The following is a 16,230-nucleotide window of genomic DNA, read 5'->3' as shown; positions in this document are numbered from 1 at the left end:
GTTGAACAGGTGGATAGTTTCTCTGTCTCATCCAGTGGTGAAGCTCCACGCAGTCCTGCCCTGGAGCATCAGCCTGGTCCCTGTGAGCTCCAAGTCCTTGCTTTGGGGTTTGAAGCCACAAGCGTCTGACTCTGAGCCAGGCTGACACCCTATATACCACAACAAAATTTCACGTGTCGAGCGCCTTTCACGTCAGGAGGACGTCCCAAGGTGCTGGACTGACAAGAGTTACGGACTCGAGTTACGGGAGGGGGGGAGGTCAGAGGGGGGAAGCAGGGAGATCGAAAGCACAGTTGAAGAGGAGGGTTTTGAGGTAGGTCTTGAAGGAGGCCAGGGAAGGGGGGAGGGGGGCGAGACGGAGGGAATGCGGGATGGAGTTCCAGAGGGTGGGTTCAGAGTGGCAGAAGGCCCACCCGCCAATAATGGGGTGAGTGAGGCGGGGTACGTGAAGCAGGACAGAGCCCGCTGAGCGGAGGGAGCGAACCGGGTGGTAGGGGTTTAGGAGGTCGGAGAGGTCGGGGGGAGCAAGACTGTGGAGAATATATATTGTATTACAGGGTATAACACAGTCCTGTAGGTATATCCATCCCCCAGTGCCTTCGCCGCTTCCTCCCTTTCCTCCTTCAAGGCCGGTCTCAAGACCTTTCTCTTTGACTGTGCCTTCAGCTCTCCTCTCGACTCTCTAACCCCTCCTCGCTCCCTCCCTTCCCTCCCCTCACCCTGACCATTTCCCCCCTGCTCGGGTCGCGACCCAACTGTCCAGCGCCTCGGGACGTCCTCCCGACGTGAAAGCGCTCTATAAATGCAATCTTGTTGTTGTTGTTGATAGGGCAGAATTGTGGGACATTAATTGTTTTTAAGAAACTGCAGGAAAGGCAACTTCAACATTAAAATTGGATCCAAGAGTTTTCCACAATTTTCTTCTAATTTGAAGACAGAAATATGGTCTCGCAGACTAAGACTAGTTAGAATTTTGGGCCACCGGTTAGGACATGTGAGCTTTGTAGCTCAATGTGGCACCGGAAGTGTCTTCACCTTGGGGGGGGAGGAGGGGAGAGAGGGGGTAAAGATCAGAACACAATCTGATAATATAGATGAAGGAATCCCGATTAACCTTTTCAACATCAGCCACTGGGCTGCGTGTGTCTACAACGGGCAGGGCAGGGCAGGCCGGGCAGGACAGGCCGGGCAGGGCAGGGCGGGCAGGGCGGGCAGGGCAGGGCAGGCAGGGCGGTCAGGCAGGGCAGGGCAGGGCAGGGCAGGGCGGGCAGGGCAGGGCGGGCAGGGGGCAGGGCAGGGCAGGCAGGGCGGGCAGGGCAGGGCGGGCAGGGCAGGGCAGGGCAGGCAGGGCAGGGCGGGCAGGGCAGGGTGGGCAGGGCGGGCAGGGCAGGGGGGCAGGGCGGGCAGGGCAGGGCAGGGCAGGGCAGGCAGGGCGGGCGGGCAGGGCGGGCGGGCAGGGCAGGGCAGGGCGGGCAGGGCAGGGCGGGCAGGGCGAGCAGGGCAGGGCAGGCAGGGCCGGCAGGGCAGGGCGGCAGGGCAGGGCAGGGCAGGATAGGGCAGGGCAGGGCAGGGCGGGCAGGGCAGGGCAGGCAGGGCAGGCAGGGCAGGGCAGGGCAGGGCGGGCAGGGCAGGGCGGGCAGGGCAGGGCAGGGCGGACAGGGCAGGGCAGGGCGGGCAGGGCGGGCCGGGCAGGGCGAGCAGGGCAGGGCAGGCAGGGCAGGCAGGGCAGGCAGGGCAGGGCGGGCAGGGCGGGCAGGGCAGGATAGGGCGGGCAGGGCAGGGCAGGACAGGGCAGGGCGGGCAGGGCAGCGGAGAGAGAGTCAGACAGTCTTTTAAGCCTTTATTCCTGCACCACCTCAGTCTTCATTCCCGTGTGTGTTGTGTGAGTCTGTTTTGTCTCAGAGACATTTTGATATGAAACACTTCGGTGTCATCTCTCTCTCTGATTACTTTCAATCTTGTTGTTGTTGTTGTTGTTGTTGTTGTTGTTGTTTCATGTCTCGCCTTCTCTCTCTCTGTCTCTCTCTCTCGTGATCAGTGAGTGAGTACATTTACTTACAATTCCTATTTACATAAATTTAATGAACAAAAATATAATTAACATTCACATAGATTCCGTTTTCATTACCATTTCACTGTTGAGTGACTGAGTGTGTGAGTCACTGTGTGAGTGAGTGATGAGTGAGTGCGTGGGGGAGGGAGAGAGTGAGGGAGGGAATGTGTGAGGGAGGGCTGGAGGAAGGGAGGATGTGAGTGAGGGAGGGAGTGTGTAAGTGAGGGAGTGAATGAGGGAGTGTGTGAATGAGGGAGTGAATGAGGGAGTGTGTGAATGAGGGAGTGAATGAGGGAGTGTGTGAATGAGGCAGTGAATGAGGGAGTGTGTGAATGAGGGAGTGAATGAGGGAGTGTGTGAATGAGGGAGTGTGTGAATGAGGCAGTGAATGAGGGAGTGTGTGAATGAGGCAGTGAATGAGGGAGTGTGTGAATGAGGGAGTGTGTGAATGAGGCAGTGAATGAGGGAGTGTGTGAATGAGGGAGTGTTGCGGAGTGTCTGATGTTGTTACAAAGTGAAACTGTTGCTGAAACGAAACCAAACCCGGAACCGGAGCCCCGAGTAACAGCCGTAAGCCCTGAGCCCTGAGCCCCCCCACAGCCCCCCCACAGCCCTGAGCCCTGAGCCCCCACACAGCCCCCCCCACAGCCCCCCCACAGCCCTGAGCCCCCCACAGCCCCCCCCAGCCCCCACAGCCCTGAGCCCCCCACACAGCCCCTGAGCCCCCACAGCCCTGAGCCCCCCCACAGCCCTGAGCCCCACAGCCCTGAGCCCTGAGCCCCACAGCCCTGAGCCCCACAGCCCTGAACCCCACAGCCCTGAGCCCCACAGCCCTGAGCCCCACAGCCCTGAGCCCCACAGCCCTGAGCACAGCCCTGAGCCCTGAGCCCCCACAGCCCTGAGCCCCCACAGCCCTGAGCCCCCACAGCCCTGAGCCCTGAGCCCCCACAGCCCTGAGCCCCCCCACAGCCCTGAGCCCCCACAGCCCTGAGCCCTGAGCCCCCACAGCCCTGAGCCCTGAGCCCCCACAGCCCTGAGCCCTGAGCCCCCACAGCCCTGAGCCCTGAGCGCCCCCTACAGCCCTGAGCGCCCCCACAGCCCCCCCACAGCTGACCCTCTGCTGACAGCACTCCCCCCCCCCCCCCCCCCCTCCCCCCCGTTCGCTGTGGACTGACTCTCTCTCTCTCTCTCTCTTTAGGATTCGATTCCCGGCGACAAAGATGGTGAGTGGTTCTGCACTGCGCCGTGTCCTCAGCAGCCGCTCCCCCCTCTCCCCCCCACCCTCTCCCCCACCCTCACCCCCCCCACCCTCTCCCCCCTTCACCCCCCCCCACCCTCTCCCCCTTCACCCCCCCCACCCTCTCCCCCCCTCACCCCCCCACCCTCTCCCCCCCTCACCCCCCCACCCTCCCCCCCCCCCCCCACCCTCTCCCCCCCTCCCCTCCTCTCCTCCCCCCTCGCACTATGGTGCCCGGTTTACTCACAGTAAATAGCCCCAAAACAGCTATGAGGGGAGTGATTGGGGAGAGGGGGAGTGATGGTGGGGGGGAGTGATTGGGGAGGGGGGGGGGGGGTAATGTGGGGGGGAGTGATTGGGGAGGGGGTGTGGTGATGTGGGGGGGAGTGATTGGGGAGAGGGGGGTGATGGGGGGGGGGGGAGTGATTGCTGGTCAGGAAACTGGGAGAGAGAAGCCTTCCTCCTCTTCTCTCCAGTGGGGCCGAGGGATCTTTAATGTCCATCTGAACAGGCGGACAGGACCCGGGTTTAATTCCCCCCCCTCCCCCCACACCCCTCCCCCCCTCCTCTCCTCCCCCCCCCTCCCCCCCTCCCCCCCCACACCCCCTCCCCCCTCCCCTTCTCCTCCCCCCTTAGACTTAGACTGTGGGGGAGAGCGGCCCCTGAGCCTGGGCCGAGCCGTGGATTTTCTGCCGAGCCGGGCAGGGGCGGCGATTGCTGCTGTCGCCCAGAAGTCAGACAGATGTCTCCCCCTCCCCTCCCCCCCTCTGCCCCCCCCCCCCCCCCCCCCCCCCCCGGCTCTCTGTTGGCTCCTCATCGTCAAGTTTGTGGGTTCACACCTCCACACCTGACGTTGAGATCAGTAGCAGCTTCTAATGCCTTTTCCGAATAATGTTAATAATAATAATAATAGGTCTCAGAGGGTTTTGGCGGCGCTGGGTGGGATGGGGGGTGGGGTGGATGGTGGGTGGGTGGGGCGCGGGGGGGGGAGCATCGTTGGGAGATGGCGTTACTCGGGTGAGCTTGCAGTCAGGACCTCGGTTGTCCAGGATGTCTGTTACTGGAAGATAACGAGGTCCTCCTTCCTGTATGTGCGTTACGGAGATAAAGCTCTGGAGTGGGGGCCTCGCAAACACGTTGCTCTGGGTGGCCTCTGTGCAAATTTTTGTAATCAGCGTTACTTCACCCACCCCCCCCCCCCCCCTCCTTGAGCCGGCCAGAGAGACGGAGAGGGCGGGGGGAGGGAGAGAAGGAGGGCAGGCGGGGTGGGTGGGGGGGAGAGAGAGACAGAGAGGTAGGAGAGAGAGCGCACGGGGAGAGACGGAGAGGGGTGGAAGGAGGGACGGAGTAGGGGTGGGGGGGACTGGTGGGAGAGAGTGCATTTGGCCAAATGCCCGCACCCTCCACAGCAGCAGGGCCCAAGTCACGCTTGGAATACAAGGGCCAGTGGGTACTGTGACCACATGCACACCACCACTCCCCCACACCCCCCCACACACTGCCCCATAGGGAGCAGCTACCGTGGCCACACAAATCACCCGTTTGAGAAACTCTGCTCTGGACTCAGTAGAGCGCTGTGTATCCACATGCCCACTTATGCACATTGGTCCCTGATGTAGATATGAACAAAAGGGCTGCCAAACCGGCGAATGTTAAACCCAGTTGAGTGCAGAATTCCCGAGGAGAGCGATTGCCGTTTGTGACTGTGAGGGTCAGGGTCAGTGCTTGTTGAGTAATGGATCAACCTGTCCACTCCCTCCGCTCAGCAGAGCTCCGGCCTGCTCCATGTCCCATGCCAGGCCTACCCCACCATCGACGGTTCGGGCCTTTAGCCTCTCTGCGCCCCCACTCCCTCCCTCCCTCGCCTCCTTTCTAGGCACGCCTCAAGACCCTCCTCTTCGTCTGTGCCTTCGGCCACCCTCCTACCCCTGCCCTCCACCCTCCCTGATCCCAACCCCCAGCTCCAGTCCGAATCCCTGGCTGTCCAGCGCCTTGGGACGTCCTCCCAACATGAAGGGAGTTTTATAAATGTAATTTAGTGGTGTACAGCGTGCGGTCAGAGAGCGAAGAACAAACAGCTCGGAGATCAGAGAGAGAAAGAGAGAAAGCATCACAGACAAAGAAAGAGTTGAAGGGAGAAAGAGAGAAAGAAAAAGAAAAAGGCTGTGCAGTGGTTACTCCATTGACTATAAATCCTGATGGAAAAATGTTTTGGTTAACGCTGTAGCCAGTTTTTACGTGTGCTTGATTATCTGCAGTGCTTCCTCAACCACAATAGCCGATCGCGATTAGTGTGGATTACTGTCTCGACTATAAACACTGTGTGTGGCTGGTCAGCGCCTTGGGACGTCCTCCTGACCTGAAAGGCGCTTTACAAATGTAATATTTGTTTGTTGTTTGTGTGTCACTGCTGGACATATTGTGTACAACCCTGTTGAGCCAATTGTGCACAAATGGAGATGCTGTTCCTGGGGTAGATCCCGTCATACGGAGATCAGACTGACAGAGCTGCGTGTGTGGCGATGCCGCGTGTGACTGGTGTGTTTGGGCCCCATTAGTCAGACCTGTTGGCTGTTCCCTCCCCTCCTGCAGGTACCAGAGTTACAGAACAACACTGTCCAGATCCGAAACCCCGAACGGGTCAAAGAGATCATCGAGTCCATCAAGCGAGGCGGAGCATCCAAACTCCAGGTAGGTTCCTCCTGACCCTTTGTAAACCAGAATCATAATAATAATAATAATAATAATCATGAAAGGAAGACTGTTTTATGACTCAGTTTGTAAAGGAGCCAACAAGGGGACGACCAAACCTCCAACGCCTGAAAGGATAACAACTTTTAAAAACTTGATGGACAGGTATTTGAGGAGGACCGGTCTGAGTATGGGGAAAGGGCTGGGGAGTGGGATTGACATTAATTGCTCTATTCAAAGAGCCGCACAGACTCGATGGTCTGAATGGCCTCTTTTTGTGCTGTACGATTCTATGATTCTATGAACATAAAGGGCATCAGAATGGCAACGAATTGCTTTGAATTGAACATGGCAAGAGATGTGAAGGATAATAACAAAAAGTTTTTTAGTTACATTAAAAGTAGAAGAAAAGCAAGCAAAGAAATAGGGCCACTAAAGGTGGGTTTGGGAGAAAACACGACAAGTAAAGCTGCAATAACAACAACAACAACAAGATTTCATTTATAGAGCGCCTTTCACGTCGGAGTCCTGTAGCTCAGTGGTTAGAGCACTCGCTTTGCAAGTGAGAGACCTAAGTTCAATTCCAGGCAGAGGGCGAAACCTTGGGCAAGTTTCCTTACTCCACACAGAGCCTAATAATAATCCCTCCAAAACAAAACAATAATAAATTGGTCATTTTCAATCTACGACTGTTTGTGGGACATTGCTGTGCGCAATTGGCTGCCGCGTTCGCCCACAAATATACAGTCAATTCACTTTACAGTGTGTTCTGTGAAGCGCTTTGGGACGTCCTCCTGACGTGAAAAGCGCTATATCAAATGCAAGGATTATAGGATTAAGGATGTCCCAAGGTGCTGGACAGTTGGGTCGGGACCCGAGCATTGGGGGAAATGGTCAGGGTGAGGGGAGGGAAGGGATGGAGAGAGGAGGGGGTAGAGAGTCGAGAGAGGAGTTGAAGGCACGGTCAAAGAGAAAGGTCTTGAGACCGGCCTTGAAGGAGGAAAGGGAGGAAGCAGCAAAGGCACTGGGGGATGGAGTTTCCGAGCTGAGAGGCTGAAGACCCGGCCACCGATGGTAGGGCGGTTGGGGCGGGGGATGTGGAGCAGACCGGAGCCGGAGGAACAGAGGGTACGGGCAGGTAAGTAGGGGAATAGTAGGTCGGAGAGTTAGGAGGGAGCAAGGCCGTGAATGGCCTTGTAGGTGAGGATGAGGATCTTGAATTCGATCCTCTGGGGGATGGAGAGCCAGTGGAGGCGAGCGAGGGCGAGGGCGAGGGTGGGAGTGATGTGGTCGCGGTGTCTGGTGCGGGACAGTACACGAGCTGCAGAGTTCTGAATGACCTGCAGTGTGGAGGGAGGGCCGGGAAGGCCATCGAGGAGAGAGTTCCCATAGTCCAGCCTTGAGGTGATAAAGGCGTTGACCAGAGTTTCAGCCGCGTGAGGGGTGAGGTAGTGCCGTAGTCTGGCGATATTCCGGAGGTGATGGAAGGCGGTGCCGGTTGTGGCACAGATATGAGGGAGAAAGGACAGCTCAGGGTCGAACAAAACCCCGAGGTTCCTGACCGGCTTTGAGAGGTGGAGAGTGCGGCCTTGGATGCTGATGCTGTCAGCGCCTGAGGTGAGGAGGCGCTGACGTGAGCCAATCAGGAGGGCCTCAGTTTAGGTCTAAATAAGTTTTTTGGATCAGTCTTTACCAAGGAGGAGACGGGTAACCTATCTGATTTCGAAAGAGGATGTTGCAGAGAAACGTTGTGACACTTTTCATACCGTGACCAGCATGGTTGCCAAACAGCTGTTTGGCAACAGCTAAATCTCAGGGGCCGGATAAATTACATCCGAGGATCCTTAAGGAACTAAGGGAGGAAGCCACAGAAACACTGGCAAAATCTTTCAAAAATCACTGAATCCTGGAGAGGTTTTGGGGGACTGGAGAAAGGCAGATGTTACTCCTATTTTTAGGGAAAGGTAACAAAGTGACCCAGGAAATTACAGACCAGTAGGTTTGACGTCCATTGTGGGTAATAGTGGGGTAATCGTGCCACTGTATAAATCATTGTTGCGACCATCTTAGAGACTGTGTACAGTTCTGGTCACCGCAGTACAAAAAGGATATTGGAGAAATCGAGAAGAGACAGAGGAGGGCAACCAAAATGGTTGAGGGAATGAAGGGACTGGACTCTGAGGAGCGACTAAGTAAATTGGGCATGTTCACGCTGGGAAAGGGAAGATTGAGAGGCGACATGATTGCTGTCTTTAAGATTCTAAACGGGCCAAACAATATAGATCATGATAGGCTGCTTCAACTTGTCCAGAATAGTAAAACCAGAGGAAATCGGCCAGCGATTGAAGGGATGTACATTCAGAATGAATCTACACAAACACTATTTCAGTGAGTGAATAGTGAACCTGTGGCTCCCTAGGAAGACGGTTGAAGCAAAAAATGTTGATTCTTTCAAACACAGATTAGATCGTTTTCTTTTAGGAAATAACATGATGGGGAATAATACATAGGGAGTTTGGGACATAACTGCAAGCGACCGCCAGGAAGGTGGAATGCGAACTAGATGGACCATGGTCTTTTTTTGTCTAGCATTTCTTATGTTCTTATAATAGTCCTTACATTTGATATCGCGCCTTATCACATCTTCGAGACGTCTCAAAGCACTTCACAGAATATACTGTAAAGTGAATTTGTTTTTTAGAGATTATTACCCCCAGAAAACGATCCACCAAACGATTAGCAACCACGTTCCTACTTACTGCTGGGTAAACAGAGGAGTGTGGAGTAAGGAAACTTGCCCAAGGTTTCAACCTGCCCGGACATCAAACCCAGGTCCCCTCACTTGCGAGACGACTGCGCTAAGCACTACTCTACAGGACTCCAATGATGACTTAAGTGGTACTGACAAGTTAAGGCAGGGTCAAGTTATCAGGAGTTTACTGTAGATTGTTTCAGCAGACCAGTGAGTCAGTAACGAGAGGGCACATATTTAAGATAATCACACAAGCAGTGATAGGAGGGAGAGAGAGGGAGAGAGAGGAAAGCTATCTTTACACAGAGGGTGGACGGAATGTGGGATTTCTTTTTCCACTAAATGTTTTCGAGGCAAAGTCCCCAACGCCTGCTAATGGAATGAGATAGATGCTTGAAGTGAAAGACTTAATACAGGGAGAGAGAAGGTTATCTGTTTGAATAAAAACATCAGAGCAGATTGTGGGGCCAAAAGGCCAGTTTAAGTGCTGTAACCTTTAGGACCGGGCGGGAGAGAATAGTCATTATTATCAACAACAAATACTTGCATTTATATAGCGCCCTTTACACAGCCTCATAGCCTCCCAGAGCCTTTTATTCACCCTTACTCTGCTGCATTGAATATTAGGAGCATAGGAAAATAGGAACCGGAGGAGGCCATTAAGCCCATCGGGCCTGTTCCACCAGTTTATTGGATCTCGGCAGATCTTTTGATCCTCAGTTCACAACAGATCCCAAACTCCAGGTAAATTTGGTCACTCACTTTGTGGCTGTTTATGCGACATCGCTGTGTGCAAACTGGCTGCAAAATTCATCATAATAATAATCCTGCATTTGATACAGTGCCTTATCACGTCTTCGAGACGTCTCAAAGCGCTTCACAGGATATACAGTCAAGTGAATTGACTGTATGTTTTGTGGGCGAAACGTGGCAGCCAATTGCGCACAGCAGCGTCCCACACACAGTCGTGGAATGAGTGACCAAATTGTTATTGTTTGTTTTTGAAGGGATCGTCACCCCCGGAAAAGTGATCCGTCAATCGACTAACAACCGGGTTCCTGCTTACTGCTAGGTGTGGAGCAAGGAAACTTGCCCAGATTTCGCCCTGCCCGGGTCCTCTTGCTTGTGTCCTCTGACCACTAAGCTATAGGACTCCACAATGCAAGGATTTTATTATTACTGTCGTTATTATTACTATTCTCGAGTACTGCACAGATGTGGAGGAACAATGGCCTTGAAACGCTGCTGATAAACACCCGCTTCCACCCTCCCTCCCGTCCTCTCTTTCAGATCATCACTGATTTCGATATGACTTTGACCAGATTCGCCACCAATGGGAAAAGATGTCCCACCTGCCACAGTGAGTGTGATCGTGTTTGAGCCTCTCCCTCACTGCGGGGTCTCCTTGCTACAGGGGGAGGGGAGGATCTCTGCTCCCCGAGGGGAATGGGTGAGGTGGGGGGGGGGGGGTTGGTGTGGGGGTGTGGAGGGAGGGTTCTCTGCGCTTTGCACTGACCCCTAGTGACCCCGCTGAGTAACTCGCTGAATCCCATCATCTCCCAAACTGCCTTAGATATTACAGTGCAGGAAATCTGCTGTGTATGTGGGACAGCTGCTTTTGTAGAGGGTGTGGTGGGGCTGGGGGTGGGGGCAGGGGGTCATCCAGGTGCCTGTTGTTTACGTTGGTTCCTTTAACCCCCCTCTTTACTCTGTCCCCATCCTGTGCTGACCCCGATCTGGGATGTTGCTGGTGTGGAAATAGCCATTTCCCTGAGACCTCTGATGAGCTCAATCACAGCGAGAGAGAGAGAGAGAGAGTCGCTGTCAGGGACGATGTGTTTCAGCCACTCACACGTGGGGCCGGTGGGGGCTTTACTCTCATGATCCTCTTTTGTTTGTTTGTCGCAGATATTATTATCAACAGCGACTTAGTCAGCGAGGAATGTAGGAAGAAGGTAGGTGTGATTCCGCGTGTGTGAAGATGTGTATGCGTCAGAGTGTGCGCCTGTTTATGAGAGTATATGTGTGAGTGTGCATGCGTGTGCATTAGTGTGTGTGTGTGTGTGAGTGTGTGTGTGTGTGAGAGAGTGTGTGTGAGAGTGTGTGTGTGTGTGTGTGTGTGTGAGACTCGCTCCCTCCCTCCTCCGACATGAAAGGCGCTATACAATGGCTGTGGTTCGGTTACTGTTGTGGTGGTTGTTGTGGTTGAGGCCAGAACGATGGACTCATCTAACTCCCAGCTCTGTGTTTGAGCTGAAAGTCTTCTTCGGCTCCAACCTCTCGTTCATCTTGTTCTGGGTGTAAGGGTGCGCTGCGTTAGTATGTGGGAGAGCGATGATGCACGTGTGTGTGTGTGTGTGTGTGACCATGTGTGTTACCGTGTGTGTGTGTGTGCGCAGTGTGTGGGGTGAGAGCTGGTTACACACACCCCCCTCACACACATACACACACCCCTCACACACCCACGTGTGCGTGGCTGCGGATAGAGCATGGCTATCGCTCCGGGCACTGACGGCTCCTTCCCTCTCTCCCTCCCTCCTTCTCTCTCTCCCTCTCTCCCTCCCTCCCTCCTCACAGCTGAAGGATCTTCTGAACACTTACTACCCCTTGGAAATCGACCCCTCGACGTCCATCACTGAAAAATTGCCACTGATGATCGAATGGTGAGAGGCTCTGGGGAACCATCATCAGGAGACGCGGGGGCAATGAGAGTGGGGCTAAGGGGGGAACGGTGATGAGGCGTGTGTGATATGGGGGGAGTGTGAGCAGCGTGTAAAGGTGTGTGTGAGGGGTGTGTGTGAGTGGTGTATGTGTGTGAGGGCTGTGTGTGTGAGGGGTGTGTGTGTGTGAGGGCTGTGTGAGGGCTGTGTGTGAGGGGTGTGTGTGTGTGAGGTCTGTGTGTGAGGGCTGTGTGTGAGGGGTATGTGTGTGTGAGGGGTGTGTGTGTGAGGGCTGTGTGTGAGGGGTGTGTGTGTGCAAGGGCTGTGTGTGAGTGGTGTGTGTGTGAGGGGTGTGTGTGGGGGGTGTGTGTGTGCGAGGGCTGTGTGTGTGTGTGTGAGGGCTGTGTGTGAGGGGTGTGTGTGTGAGGGCTGTGTGTGAGGGGTGGTGGTGTGGGGCTGTGTGTGAGGGGTGTGTGTGTGAGGGCTGTGTGTGAGGGGTGTGTGTGTGTGTGAGGGCTGTGTGTGAGGGGTGTGTGTGTGCAAGGGCTGTGTGTGAGGTGGTGTGTGTGTGTGAGAGAGGTGTGTGTGTGGTGGTGGTGTGTGTGTGAGGGCTGTGTTTGAGGGCTGTGTGTGGTGTGTGTGTGAGGGCTGTGTGTGAGGGGTGTGTGTGTGGTGGTGTGTGTGTGAGGGCTGTGTGTGAGGGCTGTGTGTGGTGGTGTGTGTGTGAGGGCTGTGTGTGAGGGGTGTGTGTGTGAGGGCTGTGTGTGAGGGGTGTGTGTGTGAGGGCTGTGTGTGAGGGCTGTGTGTGAGGGTGTGTGTGTGAGGGCTGTGTGTGAGGGCTGTGTGTGAGGGGTGTGTGTGTGTGAGGTCTGTGTGTGAGGGCTGTGTGTGGGGGGTGTGCGAGGGCTGTGTGTGTGTGTGTGAGGGCTGTGTGTGAGGGCTGTGTGTGAGGGCTGTGTGTGAGGGGTGTGTGTGTGAGGGCTGTGTGTGAGGAGTGTGTGTGTGAGGGCTGTGTGTGAGGAGTGTGTGTGTGTGAGGGCTGTGTGTGAGGGCTGTGTGTGAGGTGGGGGAGGGGGTGTGGAGGCTGGGTATTGAGCTGCCTTGACCTGCAGGTGGACTAAGGTGCATGCGCTGCTGGTGGAGCAGAAGATTGCGAAGATCAATCTGGTGGAGACGGTGCGGGAGTCGAACGCTGTGCTGAGGTACAGAACCGCTGCCCCAGGAACGAGTCAGCGAGCGCGGGTTTGTAGCGAGAGACACAGCGAGTGGGTCAGCAGCGAGACTACAGTCAGCTACACAGGCCGCGGGGATAAGGGGGAAATCAGCCAGGCTTCCTGAGTGGTGTGTAATGTTGGTGTGTAATGTTGGTGTGTAATGTTGGTGTGTAATGTTGGTGTGCAATGGTGGTGTGTAACGGTGGTGTGTAACGGTGGTGCGTAACGGTGGTGCGTAATGGTGGTGTGTAACGATAGTGCGTAACGGTGGTGTGTAATGGTGAGTGTGTAATGGTGGGTGGGCGAGCGGTGTGTAACAGCAGGTGTGTAACAGTGGGTGTGTAATGGTGGGTGGGCGAGCGGTGTGTTACGGCGGGTGTGTAATGGTGGGTGTGTAATGGTGGGTGGGCGAGCGGTGTCTAACGGCGGGTGTGTACGGCGGGTGTGTAATGGTGGGTGGGTGGGCGAGCGGTGTGTAACGGCGGGTGTGTAATGGTGGGTGGGTGGGCGAGCAGTGTGTAACGGCGGGTGTGTACGGCGGGTGTGTAATGGTGGGTGGGTGGGCGAGCGGTGTGTAACGGCGGGTGTGTACGGCGGGTGTGTAATGGTGGGTGGGTGGGCGAGCGGTGTGTAACGGCGGGTGTGTAATGGTGGGTGGGTGGGCGAGCGGTGTGTAACGGCGGGTGTGTAATGGCAGTGGTGCTGCGTGCGAGCTGTGTGTTAAGGAGCTGCCTTTCCTCTGCAGAGACGGATACAAACCTTTCTTTGATAAGCTTCAGCAGCACAACATTCCCGTCTTCATATTCTCGGCCGGGGTCGGTGACATTCTGGAGGAGGTGATCCGTCAGGTGGGGGTCTATCACCCCAACGTGAAGGTGGTCTCCAACTTCATGGACTTCGACGAGAATGTGAGTGTGCGAGCACTCGTCTCAAAGTGCTTCACAGACCGTACTGTAAAGTGTAGTGATTGTTTATTATTTTACAATCCCAAGTCTGTTCCCCTCTTCTATTAGATCACGGCTGATCTGTGCCTCAACTCTTATTTACCCGCATTTGCTCCATACCCCTTGATGCCCTGACCTAACAAACAGCTATCCACCTCAGTCCGACATCCACGGCCTTTCGAGGGCAGAGAGTTCCAGGTTTCCACTACCCTTTGGGTTAAAAAAAGTGTTCAAACGCACTGCATAAATGTACATCTGTCTTAAAGAAAATAATAACCCTCACATTTGATACAGCGCCTTCGAGACGTCACAAAGCGCTTCACGGAATAGACTGTCAAGTGAATTGACTGCATGTTTTGTGGGCGAAAAGTAGCAACCAATTGCGCACAGCAGCGTCCCCACAAACAGCCGCGGATTGTGTGACCATTATTATTATCGTTATTGTGTGGGTGTGCGAGTGTGTGTGTGTAGGGGGGCTGATTATATTTTGTTGTTACCTCCTCGTCTCTCAGGGCCTCCTGAAGGGGTTTAAGGGTGAGTTGATTCACGTGTATAACAAGCAGGAGGGGGCCCTGCAGAACACGGAATACTTCCAGCTGCTGATGCAGTGCAGTAACGTGGTGTTGCTGGGAGACTCTCTGGGGGACCTCAGTATGGCCGACGGGGTGCAGAACCAGGAAAACATCCTGAAAATCGGTTTCCTGAACGACAAGGTGAGCCCCGTTCTCCCTCTCCCCACCCCCCCTCCCCTTTCCCCCCTCCTCCGGTCTCGGTAGCCCGATTACTGAGCCTGGCAGATCCAAAGTATTCCAGGGCGCTCGCTGCTTACAACAGCACAGGCCCAGCCTGGCTCATCAGGGGCAGACCGGTCACTGGGGGCAAGGAGTCATCCCACTCAGCTCCTGTTAACCCTGCAGGCCAAAGCCCTAATGGGTAGGGTGGTCCGAGCTGGACAAACAGCGGGAAAGCTTGCCAGACATTCCGGCCTCCGTCACTCTCTTTCTCTCTCTCTCTCTCTCTCTCTCTGATCGTGTGCAGGTGGAGGAGCTGCTGGAGCAGTATTTGGCGGCTTACGACATTGTCCTTGTGAGGGACGAGACCTTGGACGTGGCCAACGGAATCCTGGAGCACATCCTCAGCCCCAGTCAGCCACTGGCCTGAGGAGCCTCGCTCAACCACACACACACTTAACACACGCACGTGCACTCACTCAACACGCGCGCACTCAAGACACACACAAACTCAAGACACACACACACAGACGCAAAACACACACACTCAACGGATGAGCACACTCTACACACTCCACACACACGCGTCACTCTACACACGCACACTCCACACTGGGCGTATGCATACACACAAGCCGCACATTGTTCCTCTCCTTGAACCAATCCAATCCAACCCAAGCCAACCCATCCCAGCCCAGCCCAGCCCAGCCAGGCCACTCTGTGATTGTGCGGGAAGTGGAAGATCAAACAAAGGCAGTGAGGACAGTGCCGAGGGAGGTTTGCTCTGTCTCTAACCCGGGCTGGGGCTCGGCTGCGGGTGCCGGTTAGAGGGAGCTTTTCCAAGGACAAATTGAAAAGATCGAGAAGTGAGACCTTTGGGCTGTTTATACTCCAGGTCTGAGTTGATCCATCGATTCGCACAGATATCTCCTCAATATCATCGATCTCCTCTGTGCAGCATTATCCCTCAGTCCATGGGCGGGGGGGGCGCAATTTAGCTTGGTTCAATCTGGGGGAGGGAGTGGAGGAGAGAGTGTGGAATGTTAATTATCCTGTTGATTTTAAAACTTTGTAAAATGAATCAATTTTCTGGAATACCTCATTGATACGCACCTAGTGAGGGTGGGGGCTGATAACGAGGGGAATGGCCTCGGGGGTGGGGGCTGTTAGCGCCATGTTTCCCTCCCCCCTCATGTATATGGGTCTGTGTTCATGTGTGCCCGTTTATGGCCAGGCTGGGATCGGAGATGGGGGGGGGGAGGGGTAAATTCCTAAATTCAACTAATTCACTGAGTAAAACCACAAGTCCCAGTGTTTCATCTGATGTGCGTGTGTGAATGGACACGTGTTAAACTTGAAATGCTCTTGCTGCTCATCACGACAGACACCTGTGATCTTCCCCACTCTCTCCAGGGACTGCGCTGGGTCTCAGTATCTCTGCGCTTCCTGTCCTGACCTCCCCCCACACACACACCCCTCGCCCACGAGAACCACGCCCTATGTATCCCCATCACCTTTCACTTAGTTTTTTAAAGAATGTTTTAAGCATCGATTTTGTATAACGACCTCTCTGCTCGGGGGAGGGGCAGGCAGACAGGAAATTAATTCTGCGTCAGAGTTGTACTCCACAATAAACCCTTTTCTAGAGTGAGACGTTGTCTGTTTAATACTGTCCACAACAGCTGGGTGTCTGACCCAAGCGGAAACCCATCACCGTGCTTAAGAGTCTCCAAACCAGACTGGAAATTTCCCTGTGTTTGGACTGGAATGCGCATTCTCTCCCTGATCCTGGAGATGATTAGGTGCCGGTTGGCAAGAGCCAAGGCTTGGTGGCGGGACCCCAGAGTGTGTGTTGGGGTAACTGCGGGAGTCTAACCAGTTAAAACTGCGTAACTTGCCATTGGTATCGCTGTCTGTCAAGCTTTCCCACTCCTTGTCCAGCTTGGAC

General features: G+C 54.9%; 1 protein-coding gene across 1 annotated transcript; it reads left to right on the top strand.

Moving 5' to 3' along the window:
• The first annotated feature begins 2,500 nt into the window (after positions 1-2,500).
• On the top strand, positions 2,501-15,933 carry LOC103185752 (cytosolic 5'-nucleotidase 3). Its single transcript, XM_042343344.1, has 10 exons — positions 2,501-2,623; positions 3,252-3,276; positions 5,883-5,981; positions 10,024-10,093; positions 10,642-10,688; positions 11,311-11,396; positions 12,506-12,595; positions 13,353-13,515; positions 14,064-14,264; positions 14,590-15,933. Exons 2-10 carry the CDS (start codon positions 3,274-3,276, stop codon positions 14,710-14,712), a joined length of 882 nt encoding a protein of 293 aa, XP_042199278.1. The 5' UTR covers positions 2,501-2,623; positions 3,252-3,273; the 3' UTR covers positions 14,713-15,933.
• The last annotated feature ends 297 nt before the right edge of the window (positions 15,934-16,230 follow it).

Source organism: Callorhinchus milii, unplaced genomic scaffold (assembly GCF_018977255.1).
Source record: "Callorhinchus milii isolate IMCB2004 unplaced genomic scaffold, IMCB_Cmil_1.0 Scaffold23, whole genome shotgun sequence".
Lineage (NCBI taxonomy): Eukaryota > Metazoa > Chordata > Chondrichthyes > Chimaeriformes > Callorhinchidae > Callorhinchus > Callorhinchus milii.
This window is presented reverse-complemented; position numbering and strand designations above follow the sequence as displayed.

Coding starts and splice junctions, on each gene's coding strand:
- LOC103185752 (XM_042343344.1), top strand. Junction 5,982..10,023: donor GCGGAGCATCCAAACTCCAG/GTAGGTTCCTCC, acceptor CCTCTCTTTCAG/ATCATCACTGATTTCGATAT. Junction 14,265..14,589: donor TCGGTTTCCTGAACGACAAG/GTGAGCCCCGTT, acceptor GATCGTGTGCAG/GTGGAGGAGCTGCTGGAGCA.